Raw genomic sequence first — 14,649 nt, 5'->3', positions numbered from 1 at the left:
TCCCCTGCCCTGCCCTGCCCAGGCTCTGTCTGTCTCTGGCCCAGCAAAGACAAACCTCTCATGCAGAGCAGAGGAACTGATTTGGGTTGTGGCCTGTGGCGTAAGACGCAGCCATAAATTTATCCTGCCCAAGAGTGAGGGTCCTGAGATCCGCAGCTCAGGCCGGGGTGGGTTAAATGAGCTCCCGCCCTCTCCAGTAGGCACATGCCACTGAGCTGCCAGGCGAACACACATGCAGGTGCCTTCCTAGCCTGCCTGACATCTGCTGCCAGCCTGCAAACGTTCCAGCTGTTAGCGACAGCTGGGTTCCCCTGCTCTCGACGAGAACCCCCTGCCCACAGACCCCACGGATCTTTAGGTGGGAAGGGGACATCCCAGGCCTGCAGCTCACACAGCAGAGCGGTCTCGGGGAAATGAGGCTGCAGCCAGCCCCTGGAGAACAGGCCCCTGACTAGTCCCCCTAACGGGATTTTCACCGTGGGGACTGAAAGGCTCTGAGCTGGGATGGGCAGAACTGTTGGGGGTGGGCGTGCTGCCCTCAGTAGAGAGCAAGGGTCTGGCAGCAGGGCCAGGAATGGGCTGCTGCTAACGATCTTGCTGGGGGGGAGGGGTGCTGCTGTCCCCTGACACTCGGCCAGCGCCACAGAGCTCTCCTGCCAGAGATGCCTCATCCCGTCTGGCTCAGCTGGGCACTGCAGCTCTTTGGACAACGCTGTTTAGAACAGAAAAGCCCATCGGGGCAGCAGAGCTTGCCAGGGGCAGGAGGCCTAGCCTGGGGACAGAGCTGGGCTGGACCCATGGAGTCCAGGGCAGAAGCAGTCCTGATAGCTGCCAGAACTGAAGCCCTGTCTGTGCCGGGGCCTGGGGCTGGGCACTAGAGTCCCCCAAGCCAGAAGGCTGAACCAAGTGGCCAGAGATCAGCACAGAGCTGTCCGGAGCCAGACACCCTGTGCTGTTCCCTTTGCTCTCTGCTCCTGCCCTCGAAAGCAGGGGAATCAGTGCCAACGCAGGCGTAGTTACCTCAGTGTGATCTCCTTCCCCCTCCCCACCCCACCCCACCCCGGGAGCAGATGGTGATCACCAGCAGCAAGTGCCCACGGGAGAAGTTTTCCGATTCTTCCCTGGCCAGGACCTGTGTGCTGGGCAGTCGATTCTCTCTCTTCCCTGTGCCCAGCTTTCGATGACTCCGCTGAGGCGTGGCCCGTGTGCCCGGGGGACTAGCTAGTGGTCTTAGGACGTCAGAGCTGAAGTATGTTCCCAGGCACGCTGGGTGACCAGCAGCCAGGCAGGAAGCACCAGTGCCGACTGATCCTCCTTCTGCACTAAAGTCTGACCTTTGTCCAGGGCAAGGGAGCCTGAGCCTCTGCCTACCAGCCGCAGGGCCTGGGGGCTCCTGCTCTGGGCTCCCAGTTCCAGGAGGGAGGTGTAGGAAGCCGGCCGGTTCGGTGCATGGGCAGGAAATGTATCTTAGCTTGGCCCTTTCTCATCCCTTTCCTTCTCCCTATGCAGACCCCTGGCCCCTCTGTTTGACAACCCCAAGCTGGACAAGGAGCTCCGTGCCATGCTGAGGGAGAAATTCCCGGAGTTCTGCAGCTCGCCCTCACCACCCATCGAAGGTAAAGCACCTGGGTCTTACAGGAGAGCACCTCTTGCTGCAGGGGAGCTTTCCTGGCCAGCTCATGGCTCTCAGAGCTGCAGACTCACTGAGGCAGCCCTGTGTTGGGTGGCTGGAGTTTTACAGCCATGAGTCTAGGAACCCAAGCTCAATTTTCAGAGGTGCTGAGCACCGGAGCGCAGCTGAATGCCATGAGAGCTGCGGGCGGTCAGCACTGCTGAAAGCCAGACTCGTAGGGCAAAGCTTTCAAACTTGGGCGCCCACCACTGCTAGCCCTTTACCATGGACTCCACTCTGCCTCGCATCTCGTTGGGCACCTCCAGCTGGGACTGGCCTCGGGTTCTCCTGCTGGCCTGGATGATGGCTAAGCAGGAAGGGCAATACATGGCTCTGAAAACTTCTGTGCTCTGCATGGGGCTTCCAGATCGTGTCACTGGGTTGGGAGCACCCCCAGGTAAACTCCCGGGTCCCTCACCAGCACTGTCCCCTTCTCAGAGACCTGCGGAGTGGCCCCAGGACTCTGCCTTGCCCACAGGGTGCTCTGAATGGCCAGGGTAACCCAGCTCCCATTCTGACTCCTGTGCCTTCATTTTTGCAGTCAAAATTGAGGAGCCGGTTTCCACTGAAATGGACAATCACATGTCTGACAAGGAGGACAGTTGCTATGACAATGCCGAAGCTGCCTTTAGTGACGATGAAGAGGACTTGAATAGCAAAGGTGAGAGGCTGGTGCAGCAGTAATTGGCCAGTAATGCCCTCCAAGTGCTGCTATATTTACCCAGCCCAATTAGCAGCCTCTTGCCTCTCTGCGCACGCACTGCCTCCTTTCCTTCCCAGTGACCGGGCCCCAGAGAACAAGCCGTGAGCACAGTTCCCAGAAGACCTCTTCTCCCTGCAAACAGCAGTCACTGAGCCTGGGGCAAATCTCCTGCAAACAGGGCAGGGGGCCCTGGGAATTTACCGAGCGCTCTGCAGTCATTAACCGGTGCCGGGAAGCTGACCCCTGCAAGCGCCGGGGAAGGTCACGTGGGCCCGGGCTCCTGGGGTCTGAGTCTCCCGCCGAAATGGGAACCAGGCTAGGCCGAGTCGGGGTGCACTGCTGGCTGGGGAACCCCTGGCCACCCCAGGGTGGCCGGCTTGGGAACAGGCTCGCTCCTTTCTCAGGCAGCCCTCTCTGGCCCCTGACAACTGCTGGCACATTTCGTTTTCGTTACACTCACAGCAGCCTCTCTGGGAATCTGGAGTGGGGCCACGGGGCTGGCTGGTCTGCTGGAGGCCAGAATTGCTGCTCTCAGAAGCTGCAGACACCTGGGATCATTTCTTCAGCAGGCGTTGGTGGAACTGCTCTGTAGTCTCCCCAGCACTCTGATTAGAGGGATGTGTTGGGGTGGGGCGGGGTCGTCAGAGGGTGGGATAGGGCAGCCCAGCCTGAGCGGGAGCGGGTTGCTGTCTGCACTGCTGCAGGCTGGTGCCCTGCAGAGCGCTGGGCATGCCGGCCCCAAATCCACACACCCAGGAAGCTTGAAAGCACGATTGACCTTGGACAGTCTGATCCTCGCAGCTCCACGATGCACCGTCTGTACTGCGGCCTTCGGTGATCAGCGCAGGACGCTGGGAGTCCTGGGCTCCGTCCCTCCCGCCGCTGCTGCGCACTGTGACTTGGGGCACATTGCTGAACTGGGGACGGGTGTAGAAGGCAGCCAGGATACCTCAGTTTGCCAGTCTCTGAACACTCCCCTTTACCTACCCCAGGGGTTGGAAGGCTTCTGACTTAATAAAGCACTTGGGGGTCTTTGGATAACCAGCAAAGTGCCAATATTTGGGGATGGGCCTGACCCAGAGCCCATCTCTGAATGCCTCCAAACTTGGGATCCAGGTCCCAGCTCGTACCCCACACGTCTGGGGCTGTGGGGACAGGAAACCAGGCTGCTGAATGTGGCATGCTCCTGTACCCAGCAGTGCCACTCTGAGCACGGGTGGTGCAGTGGTTTCCGTTGGGTCTGGCTGGGGGCTCAGGTTTGTGGTGGTGCCAGCACGTTCCAGGCCCCGTCACGCAGGCAGCTCAGATGAACCTCAGTTGTTTTCTCCACTGCAGGGAAGAAGAGGGAATTCAGGTTCCATCCAATCAAAGAAACCATCGTTGAGGAGCCCGTTGACATCACACCTTTCCTGGACCAGCTGGACGAGTCTTTGAAGGATAAAGTCCTGTTACTGCAGAAGGGAAGGTTGGTCTTGGCCAGGTGCTCAGTTCTGTGGGTCTGCATGTAGCAGCATGTGGGATGCTCCAGCGCTGTCGAGGCAGCGCTGCAGACACTTGCACCCAAAGCCCTGCGATGGAGGGCTTGTCCGAAGGAGTGTGGGGGGTTTGTCCGAAGGAGTGTGAGGGTCAAGTCCGTGCGCTGTGTCTTTTACCGGGGTCTCCCGCAGGCACTGGGGTCCTGTCCATGCGTATCAGAGCAACCGCCTCGGAGCCACTCTCTGTGGGACGCAGCAAGGGATTTTGGCTGAGAACCCTGGAATCTCTGTCCCCAGAACAGGGGCAGCCTCAGCAATGCAGAGGAAGCCTCCCCAGGCTCTCCTCTCGTGCCAGGAGCCTGCCCCGTCTTCAGGGCCACACCCAATCCTTGGCACCCCTAGAGAGCTGGTTAGTGCCAGCTGGGCTGGTTTGTCTTCTGTGGGCAGCACCTGCCTCACAGGGCCTGGGTTTATCCCCCCTGGCCACGCACCCCAACAGCCGCAGGATAGCTGGGGCTTAGGAACCCGGGGCGAGCGGCGCAATCCTCCATGGTGGGAGCTTTGATTTTCCCTGGTTAGCTGGGCCTGCTGGCCACAGGGGTATTGCCCCACAATCGCTGCAGTTACTGGCCAGTCGGTCCCGCTAGCTCTGTCACATGGACAGTGCCCAGGGCTGCCCTGGGAGAGCAGCTCCCTTCCCTCTGTCCCACCCCCTGCAGAATGCTCCATCCTCCCTCTTGGCCTCAGTGACCTTGGAATTAGCTCCATCTCCAGCGGGCTGACAAAGCTCTTTGCTTCCCAGACCCTGGCCCGGCGCCCTGATCTCACTGGCAGCTTTAAGCGTGTTTAATCTTACGCTGTCAGTCAGCTCGTTTGTTTATGTGCAGAACGCTAGTGTAGCATGTTCCCTCTGTGTGCGCTTGTAGGCTTGCCTCCGTGCCTGTGCCGGAGCAGTGCGAAGCAGGGCCTCCGACACTCCCCCTTCCAGCGCGGGGGTCCTTTGGGCCCCTGTGCAGAGCCGGCTGGGTACAAAACACCATTGTCTCCACTCTCGCTATCTCCCGCTGCAACTTGCATTGCCTCTTGTTTTTGTGCTGCAGCGATACGGAAGCCCAGTGTGAGGTCATGCAGGAAATTGTGGACCAAGTCCTGGAGGTAGCTGTACAGAGCCGGACACGACACTTCTGCCTCAGGCTGGGTGACATGAGAGCGACTGGGGTGCGGGGCTCGGAGGTGGCTCTCCGTGGTCCAAGCACTCACGTTTCCGCTTAGAAATGTGACTAAGCAAAGACCTCCTGGAAGCAGCACCATCCTGTGGGGGAAGCACGCCCGTGTGCAAGTGTCTCGGTCCCGCAGAGCAGCGTTGGGTGCCTGGCCACGCTGCCAGAGGCTGGGGGGATTGTTACTGGGAGGTGAGGGTAGGCAGCCTGGTGCCCAGATGCTCTGGTGAGGGGCGCGCTGGCAGGCTGGGTGATGTATTTGCCACCCTGAATGCTAGCTGTGCCAGGTGCCCCTGGGCACTGAGCCAAGAGGTCATCCTGTCAGTTTTGCTTATCTCAAGTGTCCAAATGATAGATTCCCCCTGCTTTGATAGTGTTGGCTTGGGGCACATGTCAGGGTGAGAGCCCAAAGGAGCTCCCGAGGGGCCGCAGCAGTGCTCTGGCAGCCACGGGTCATGCTGACCACTTGCCAGGATTCCAGCATGTCCCAAATGGGGCAGATCCCCCACCCGCCTTCAGCACAGAGGACTCCATTCCAGTGCCCACTGCAGCATGTGCAGGCCGCGTCTGTCCTCCTCAGGGCCGCTGCGTTCGAGAGCCCCGTGTGCTGAGCCCCCGCAGGAGTGGAGTCCTCTTGCCAGCTGTGTGGCTCCGTCTCCGGTCGCCCTTTGCAGATGCGGCCTGAATTTCCAGTCATTAGTGGCTGAGTGTCTCACAGTGCTTGGGAAGTGCTGCAGACCCAGGCGTCTTCTCACTGATAACCAGCTCTGACAGCCGGCTCTTGTCGCCGTGCCATGGCAACAGAATGGATCTGGTAGCACTCAGGTGTGTCCTGCCATGTACAGCAGTGCCGGGCCTTCACCCTGCCCCTTGCAACTGGACCTGAGCTGCTGGGTGACTCTTTTTTTCCGCCTTTCTTTGCCCCAGGAGGACTTTGACTCGGAGCAGCTATCCGTCCTCGCATCCTGCCTGCAGGAGCTATTTAAGGCTCACTTCCGCGGGGAGGTCTTGCCAGAAGAAATCACAGAGGAGTATGGATTTATTTTTCTCTGTCTCATCCTTTCGCGCTGGCCATTGGGTTTTCCCCTACAACTTCTGCTGCTCCCAGTGATTGCTCCGCAGGGCCTAGCTTCACGGAGCAAGGGAAACCCGTCAGCATCTGGCCCAGCTTGTACCACCAGAGGTGTCACGAATGGCACAAAGCCAGAGCAGACAGCTGCAGCACCCAGGGCTTGGATGAGACCCTTCTCCCCAGTGCACCACATACCACCCCCCACCACTCTGCTTAGCATGAGCAACGCGTGGCAGCTAGCGCCGTGCCACTGGGAGCCCCCCTTGCTGCCTGGGGACCCCAGATCCAAGGACCCCACCTGGCACCACCTAGTCTGAGTCAGTAATTCCTAGCCTTCCCCCTGGTTCTAGGAGTCAGGACTCCTGGTTTCTATTCCCGATTCTGCCAGTGGTCTCTCACACCCCCATCTGTGCCCATTCGATGGGGGTTACCCCACTGGCCGAGGTGCTGACGCAGAGTGACCAGACAGCAACTGTGAAAAAACGGGATGAGGGTGGGGGGTAATAGGCGTCTATATAAGAAAAAGTCCCAGAAATCGGGACATCTGGTCACCTTATGCTGCCGATCAGGCCCTGAATGCTGCGGGAGGGAAGTGTATTAGCCCGTTAGCTTCCTCTAGCCCCAGATGAGCATTGCCAAGCTGTCATGGCCGCCCAACTGACGATGCGCTTTCCATGCAGGTCTCTGGAGGAGTCGGTGGGGAAGCCGCTTTACCTAATATTTAGGTGAGTCTTCCTGAGCTTTAACTGACCCTGCTTAGGGTTTTCTCTGGTGTCACCCACCGTTGGAGCTGAACTCTGCACAGCTGGTTTAAGACGGCCGCTGCTGCTCTCTGCCCCCTTGTATCCCCGGGCCATCCGGATTTCCTGTCGTGGGCGCTCAGACCAGGCCAGCTCCAGGCGCTATCTGCAGAAGGCCAGGCAGAGGCGCCCCACAAGAGGATGCTGCGTGGCGGTGTGTGTCATGGAGCACTTGGGCCAAGCCCCCAGCCCACTCCCCACAGCCCCAAATGGCGGCTGGACAGTGGCGATGTCCTAGGCCGCTGCTGACCCAGGGCTGGGTCTGCACCAGTTACCTGCTGTTGAAAATGCCCCGCTAAGCTGCAGTGACACCAGCCCAGGGATTCCTGGCTCTTGGAGCTGTGAGTAAAGAGCAGCTTTCCCACCGAGTGGGACTTCTGGGGGCGGGGTGTGAGCACTGTGGAGTCTCAGGCCCCGTTGCCTCCCCTCAGCCCTTCCCCATGGTGGGAATTTAGCTCCGTGGCTCCTGTTTAGTGAGGAGTTTTCAAACAAGGCCTTGAAATCCCAGCTCCTCCTGCTCTGCACAAGGTCGGACTCCTCCCACGAGTCAGGCCTTGCCCTGGTGTCCTAAGCCAAAGTCTCCCCAAGCGCTGTACCACATGTCAGCAGCCATCCTCGGGGTGGAGGGACAACACTGTCATAGTCCCCTATCAGATCAGCCCTGTGGAGCATGCAGGACCAGGAATCAGGGTTCCCTGCACCGGCTGCACAGGGGAACCCTCGCACTCGGCACAGTTCTCTCACATCTGAATGTCCCTGTTCTCCTCCCGCCCCCTTCCAGGAACCTCTGCCAGATGCAGGAAGACAACAGCAGTTTCTCTCTGCTGCTGGATCTCTTGTCTGAGCTCTATCAGAAACAGCCCAAGATTGGCTACCACCTTCTCTACTACCTGAAAGCGAGGTAGGGGCGGCCAGGCGGGGTTGGTGGGTCAGAGGCCGGCTGTGTCCGTCATGGACCTGAGTGCTGACCCAGCCAGGAGGGCTGTGCGGGCAGCTCTGATTAAATGATTCTGCTGTCACTCGGGGAGCGCGCTGCAGGGATTCCTGCCCAGCCAGGTGGCTGCAGGGGCTTCTCGTCTTCCCAGTTCAGCTCATGTTTGGTTCATCCTGGGCTCTTCCTTCCCGCCCACCCGGCCCCTGCTGAGCAGCCTCATCCGCAGGCAGAGCCTTCTGGGGGGCTGTCAGGCTGGGGCTGAGCTTCCTCGGCAGGCAGCTGAGTTGAGCTGCTCCTCGTCCAGCCCCAAGCAGCAGTCAGACAGAATCTCTCCCCGGGGTCCCCTACCCGGGACACTCGCTCATGTCGCCCTGTGGCCCCTCTAGCAAAGCAGCAGCAGGGAAGATGAACCTGTACGAGTCGTTTGCCCAGGCCACACAGCTGGGGGACCTGCACACCTGCCTGATGATGGACATGAAGGCCTGCCAGGAGGACGACGTGCGGCTGCTCTGTTACCTCACTCCCTCCATATACACCGAGGTGAGAATTCAGCTGGGCAGGGGCCCCCGCGGTCTCCGCTCCAGCTCACCCCGGTCAGCTCAGGGGCGTGAGGTGTCCTGAGCTAGGATCTTGTTAGGTCAGCAGGGCAAGGCAGCCCTGGGCCATGCAGGATAATTCCTCTGCCAGGTGCTTGGATAGGCGCTGGCAAATCGGTAGGGAATGGTCTTCTCTCAATTGCTGACCCACCCTCAGCACAGCAAGAGGGCGCAGGGCTCCTGCAGGGCACTACTGTTTGAACTAGACCTTCAGTCAGAGTCCTGACCGCACCCGGGTGCATGAAATCTCCTGGTGCTTTTTGCGGGTATCAGGGTGTTAATGTTGCACTCCCTCAATCTTTCCAATTAGACACAGTTCTGTTCTGCACGTCCTGTCTTACTCTGTGCTGTTTGGCTGTTACAAGCTGCCATGGTACACCCAGAAGTGGCTGCATCTCAGCACTGGGTAAATTGCTTGCTTACAGGTGTTGACAAGGTTTGCAAGTGGTGTGGGTGAAAGGTGCCGCACAAGTGGAAGCTATTTAGGAAGGCTCACTTCCCTAACAAGTCTAGCCATGGAACGGCGAAAACCTGCCAAGCTGCGAGTCCCTGGCCCCCTGGCTGGTCCCTGTCACACATGCACTGTTCAGGCACTGGCCTCGACTTTCTTTTTGCTCTGAACACAGTGAGCGAGTTTTTGCCTGTCCCCATGTCCTCGCTCTCAGCCAGCTTGTGGTTCTAAACAGGCATCATCGCTGGGCTTGTAGGGTGCACTGATTGTGGGGGCTTGGCTGTGGGAGCTTCAGGCTGTTAGTTCTAGCTAGATTGGGGCTCAGGCTTGGCCAGCACAGCTCCGCCCAGGCTTGACCAGCACAGCGGTCACCTTTTCCCTGCCAGGGTGGTGATGGCGGGTTGGCTCGAGTCCCGGCTCCAATCCCCGACTCGGAGGAGGCTGCAGTAATTCATTTGAGCTGACCCCAGGGAGCAGAGGGCCAGAGGGTGGAATCCACCCAGCGTCCTGCTCAAGTACTGCAGGGAGCTCTGGCTTAGCACTTGCGGGGTATCTTGACATGCTGAAAGGGACACGGGTCACATTCTGTGAGTGTGCGTTCGGAACACGCTGATGGCCCCCCCGCTGGCCGACAGGTCAGGCCCATCTGCTGGGCGTTAGGAAGGGACCAGCCTCGGGAGAGTCCTGCCCATGCTGTTCTGGGGGGAAAGAGGCGTGAATGGGGGGAGGAGGAGTGAAATGTGGCCACGGGAGAGGAAGGAAAAAATGTGGAAAATAACAAACCCCGGGGAGGGGTCTTATCCCTCAGTCATTTCGCTGTGTAGTGCCCCTCCCCCAGCATGCTCAGAAAGGGACCCCTTACTTGTAATGGCAGCCAAGGAAACCCCTCGTGTGAATCCTCTGCCCCAGGTCACTTTGTGCCAGACCGACCCAGGCCCCGTCCACTCTGGGCTCAGAGCCATTCCCCTCCGAAGAGGGGCGTGGCCAGCGTTGCTCGGGCACAGCTGCTGTCGAGCGGCCGGGGCCTCTGAGCTGCACCAGAATCGCTTCTGCCCCCCGCCTTCTGCCCTTTCCTGTTGGTGTGTGTTCCCTGCAGTTGCCCACAAACACACAGCGCTTGGGAGCTCGGGAGCAAACGAAAGGCTGTGACACTAGCAGATGTAGGGGAAATGTGGGGCTTAACGAGATGCCTCTGATTTCCAGCTGATGGCCAGCTGATTTCCCCAAGCAGCCGCACGTCTGCTCGGGTCAGCACGGCCAGCGTTGACCTTAGCGTCCTTGGGAGAGCCCCTCTGAGCCATGCTCTGCAGTCTCTGTGCTCTCCCGACCGGGGCCTGACTTGCAGGATTTAGTGCTGAGTGAACCCACCTGCCTCCCATTCCTTTCAAACCCCGGCAAAAGAATCAGCTTGTGTCTTAGCCCTGCCCTGCTGCTTTGCTAACCCCATTCTGCTGGCCATCCCCAGCTTGGGGTGCCCCCTGCTCTGCTCAGGGAGGGATGCAGGCAGCGTTCTCCCCTGGGTGCAAGATGGGGCAATGCTGCCGTGAATCAGGGTGCGACCTATGAGCCAGCCAGGCCCCCAGGAGTTTCATGTAGTTCCAGTCAGCGGCTGGTCAGTGCAGGAGCCACATCCAGCACGGCTGACTGCAGGGCAGGAGTGTGGGGTAACTGCATTGTCCTGGGACAGGGCTGATCTCTCCCCCTGCTCCTCTCAAGGCTCCAAGTCCGCTTCTCCCTGAACTCCATTCTGCTTGCAACTCTTTCAGTTCCCCGACGAGACCCTCCGGAGCGGGGAGCTGCTGAACATGATAGTCGCCGTCATAGACTCGGCCCAGGTAGGAGCAGGGGCGCTGCGTGCCGGGGAGGGGCAGTGTTTGTCGTCTCCTCTGTACCAGGTGCACGTGGGCCGAGCTCAGCATGGAGCTGCAGAGAGGCAGGGTGGGACGTGCCATTCTCAGAGCCAGCTGCCATCTCCCGGGGAGCATTTTGCACCCCTTCATTGTCGGGCGGGGCAGAGCCCTGGGCTGTGCAGCAGCCCTTCTAAATCCACAGGGCTGCCCCATTTCCCTGAGGGGCCGGGCTGCAGCATGCAGGGTCAGTCTGTTAAATCCAAGCCATGGCCTTCAAGGGATTGTCAAGGCCTGGAGCTGCTGCAGGGAGGCAGGGGTGGGAGCGTGGAGATTTGGCTGGATATGTTCTGAGCCCTGGTGAGCTGCAGCTGTGTGGGAACGGCAGGCGAGGGGGCGGGAGGAGAAGGCTGCCGCAGAGCTAAACTCTCCCATGAGAAGGGAGCTGAGTGAAGGGGCAAGATGTTGGAAGCCTCCCATAGATCCCATGGGAGCCCTGGTAAATGTGGCAACCCAGCCAGCCCTTCCTAGCGCTGTGAGCGGCAAGCAGTGGGACCCCCACTTGGCTGGCGAATGCTGCGTGAGGAGGCGGCTCTCACCCTGCAGAACTGGGGCTCCGGCACACAAGCTTGTGCTGCAGACGCCAGGAGGCCTCTGCACCCCAGAGAGAGGTCACCAGAGCCTTGGGTCAGGGTCCCCCCAACCGACTGGGGCCCGTGATCTGCAGTGGGAGGCCCAGCTGCTGCTCCTTCCCCTCGCCACCACCTGGATGTAGCCTAGGCAGCGTGGTCTGCATCCCTACCACCTCCTTCTGCCATGCCCTCCCAACGCAGGCTGCAGCAGTACTCGGCCAGGAGATGGGACCCGACTTGAGTGACTGCGGCACTGGGGGGGGGCAGTGCTGCTGGGAGACCATCCCTCCAGGCAGCCCCAGGCCAGGGGAGCCCATTATGCTTGGGTTTGGACCCAGGCTGTGCTTGGCCTTGGCCAGAGCTGGCTTCCCCCGCCCTGATGTAGCAATCCAGAGAGCTGAGCCCGGCTTGGAGACCCTCTCCCAGCAGCAGCGCTCAGGAGTTGCCATGACATCAGTTCAGAGAAACCCAAAAATAGTCCGTGGGAGGAAGGTGGGGAGAGCCAGACACTGAATACTTCTGCTGTCTGGGTGCATCTGGAGCGCGATTGGCTGATAACCCTGGAACTTGCCCTAGTTATACATCAGCTGAGTGTTCAAAATGGCTCGGTCGATGCTTTCCCAGCTGCAGCAAGGCTGGCGCTTTGGCCAGGGAGTTTTGGTTGGCAGGCAGCTAAATGGTCTGAGGTATGGGAAAGGCTTGAGTCATGGTGGCTCGGTTCGGCTGGCTCCTGTCACTGCTCATGGGCTCTGTCGCTGTCTGTGAAGCACAGCCCAGGTTTCCAAGCACACGCCGGTCACATTTCCTCTCCCCTCCCTTGTCCGATTCGTTCGTCCCTTCCTCTTATTCTTCCCTGCTCGCTTCGTCTGTTTCCCTGCAGTCCCTGGGCGGCCCAACCCGCCTGCTGCCCGCAAAGGCAGCCCTGGCAGGGCAGAGTCCTGACCTCCTCCCTCCCGGAACTCAGCACGGAGCAAACCTCCAAGCCAATGGGATTCGTAACACAAAAGACGCGAGCCCAGCAAGGGGCAGGCTGGGAGAGACGGGTGCTCTTGGCTCTCCTCGGAGGTCCCAGGGCCATGGCTGCCACCAGCCGCAGGGGCCAGTGTCTCCTCATAAGCTGCATCCCTTTGCCTTTGGAGGGCAGCTGTCTCAGACCGCTGCGCAGACCCAAGCAATAGGGCGGGAGTCCGGGGCGGAGAGAAGACGCTTCAGTGATAAGTGTGTGAGGTGTAGGGAGAGACTCGAGGCTCTTGCCGCAGTGTGAGTGGGGGGAGAGGAGCCAGGGCGTCGTGCTGGGAGTGGAACTAAGGGAAGGGCGACTTGCAGCCAGAGCATGAGCCACTGTCAATGGCCAGGCTCTGCCCATCTGCTTGGGGGCGAGTGTTCCCCCAGATCCCTGCTGCAGACAAAAGGGGCAGGTCCGTGTGGCCCCTTGTGCTGGGCTGGAGGCCTCTGCGCCTAGCAGTGACCCAGCCCTTGCCAGCGGGAACGACATGTGAGTGATTCCTGCCTTGCTCTGGGGTCCAGCCGAGGGTCTCATTCGCTCCCCCAGCTGCTGGTCCCTCTCACCCAAGTCCGGCCTGCTGGTATCTGCCCTGTTCTGTGCAGCAGGCGCTGCACCTCTGGGGTTGAGGTGTGAACCCCTGGAGCTGCCTAGAACGGCTCTGATTTATGAGCCACCTGCGCTTGGGAAGGTTTCTGCTGCGCTCGCCCGGATCCCTGTTTTCGCTGGGGGGCCACTTGTGTGTGCCAGACGGGCCATGCTGGGACTGCGGCTCCTCCACCGCCTGGGCTCTCCAGGGATCATCTCCGTGCTGCGAGAGCGCTGGCTGAGCCTGCCCGGGGTGAGCACCGTCTGCTGCTGGCGGGAAATCCCAGCACTCGGGTTAATGTCACGCTGGCCTGCCCCCCCACCCTCCGCACTCTGGCTCTTTGACCCCCCCCCGCCCCTGTTCCCCCCGCGCCCCCCAGCACTCTGGCTTTTTGACACACACCCCCTCCAGCTCCCGGCCTTCCTGCACTCACCCCACTGTGCTCTGCTTTCCAGCTGCAGGAGCTGGTGTGTCACGTCATGATGGGGAACCTGGTGATGTTCCGAAAAGATTCGGTGCTCAACATCCTGAGTGAGTAGGAACCCCCCTCGCCCAGGTGGAGGTGGCGTGGCCGTATGGGCGGAGATGGGCGTGGCCATGTGGGGGTCGGGAGCTGAGATAGGGTGCCTGTATTTGGGAGGTGAACACAGATGCAGTTTAAACAGTCACCAGCAGCCGCTTGTCTCGTGTGGCGGACTCTGGCTTCCAGGTGGGCAGAACAGAGACCTCTTCTCCCAGCTGCTTTAGACTCTGGGCTGGCAAAACCTCTCGCCGCCTTCCTGTGACCCCCAGGAGCTGAGCAAGCCTGGGGCTCCTTCCCTGTTGACATCGCCCTGGGCATCGTGAGTCCACACACCGTCTCTCTCATGCCCAGCCCTGTGGTATCTAGACACCAGGCAGCACCTTTTGGCCTGGTGAGCTTTCCTGGCCCTCTTTCGGACTGGTGATTCTGGCCAGGGCTCGGACCGTGCTGGGGCAGTTCCACTGGCGTCTCCCTGCTCCCTAAGTAGCAGCCCCAGCAATGCACGCCCTGGGGCTCTGCTCCCGGCCAGGCAGGGAAGGATGCCATGTGCACGGGCAGGTGGGGCTACTGTTTCTCAAGCACCTGCCAGGAGGAGCCTGTAAATCGGCCGCCACCCAGCAGTGCGTCATGGAGACGTGGCTGGCCGTGCTGTGCTCTCAGGGCCAAGGAGGGGGTGGCTTTCTCCCTTGGTGCTGCCAGGCCCTCGGGGGTGGTGCTGCTACTGGTGTCCAGCGCTCCCTGCAGGTCGCTGGAATGACATGCTCCTGCTACTCGCAAAAGCCACAGCCCTGGCAGCGCTGAGTCCCCTTCTCCACTGGGGGCCATGGGTGGGCAATGCTGGGAGCCTTCGTTGAGCTGGACTAAAGTGATGGGGATGTTCCCTGGTTGAGGGGAGGAAATATCCCCCACCTCTGCGCTGCAAAAGTCGTACAGTCTGTTATAACACTGCAAGTAACAAGGTGCTGGTAAAGAGACGCCCAGGTGTGGCCTGCCAGTGCAGGAGCCTGGCACCTGGGGCAGCTCTCAGGGCGGGGACGGTGGCACCAGTTGCCTGGAGATTGGCATTTCCTCCTCTGATCCATGTCATCTTAGTGGCACTGCTTAAAGGATCACTGCCCCGAGCAGGCCTGTG

At 60.3% G+C, this 14,649-nt stretch overlaps 1 protein-coding gene across 1 annotated transcript in view; it reads left to right on the top strand.

Moving 5' to 3' along the window:
- Nucleotides 1-14,649, top strand: part of INTS3 (integrator complex subunit 3) — a 64,887-nt gene that overhangs the window by 38,272 nt on the left and 11,966 nt on the right. The window contains exons 14-23 of the mRNA XM_030541883.1: nucleotides 1,510-1,616; nucleotides 2,214-2,333; nucleotides 3,711-3,840; nucleotides 4,951-5,005; nucleotides 5,998-6,101; nucleotides 6,823-6,867; nucleotides 7,724-7,843; nucleotides 8,263-8,416; nucleotides 10,690-10,758; nucleotides 13,450-13,525. Of these exons, the coding sequence (XP_030397743.1) occupies nucleotides 1,510-1,616; nucleotides 2,214-2,333; nucleotides 3,711-3,840; nucleotides 4,951-5,005; nucleotides 5,998-6,101; nucleotides 6,823-6,867; nucleotides 7,724-7,843; nucleotides 8,263-8,416; nucleotides 10,690-10,758; nucleotides 13,450-13,525 (980 nt within the window). The remainder of the gene's footprint in view (nucleotides 1-1,509; nucleotides 1,617-2,213; nucleotides 2,334-3,710; nucleotides 3,841-4,950; nucleotides 5,006-5,997; nucleotides 6,102-6,822; nucleotides 6,868-7,723; nucleotides 7,844-8,262; nucleotides 8,417-10,689; nucleotides 10,759-13,449; nucleotides 13,526-14,649) is intronic.

Source organism: Gopherus evgoodei, chromosome 24 (genome assembly GCF_007399415.2).
Source record: "Gopherus evgoodei ecotype Sinaloan lineage chromosome 24, rGopEvg1_v1.p, whole genome shotgun sequence".
In the NCBI taxonomy this organism is placed as follows: Eukaryota; Metazoa; Chordata; order Testudines; family Testudinidae; genus Gopherus; species Gopherus evgoodei.
Note: the sequence above shows the minus strand (reverse complement) of the source record. Positions and strands in the feature narration are given on the sequence as shown.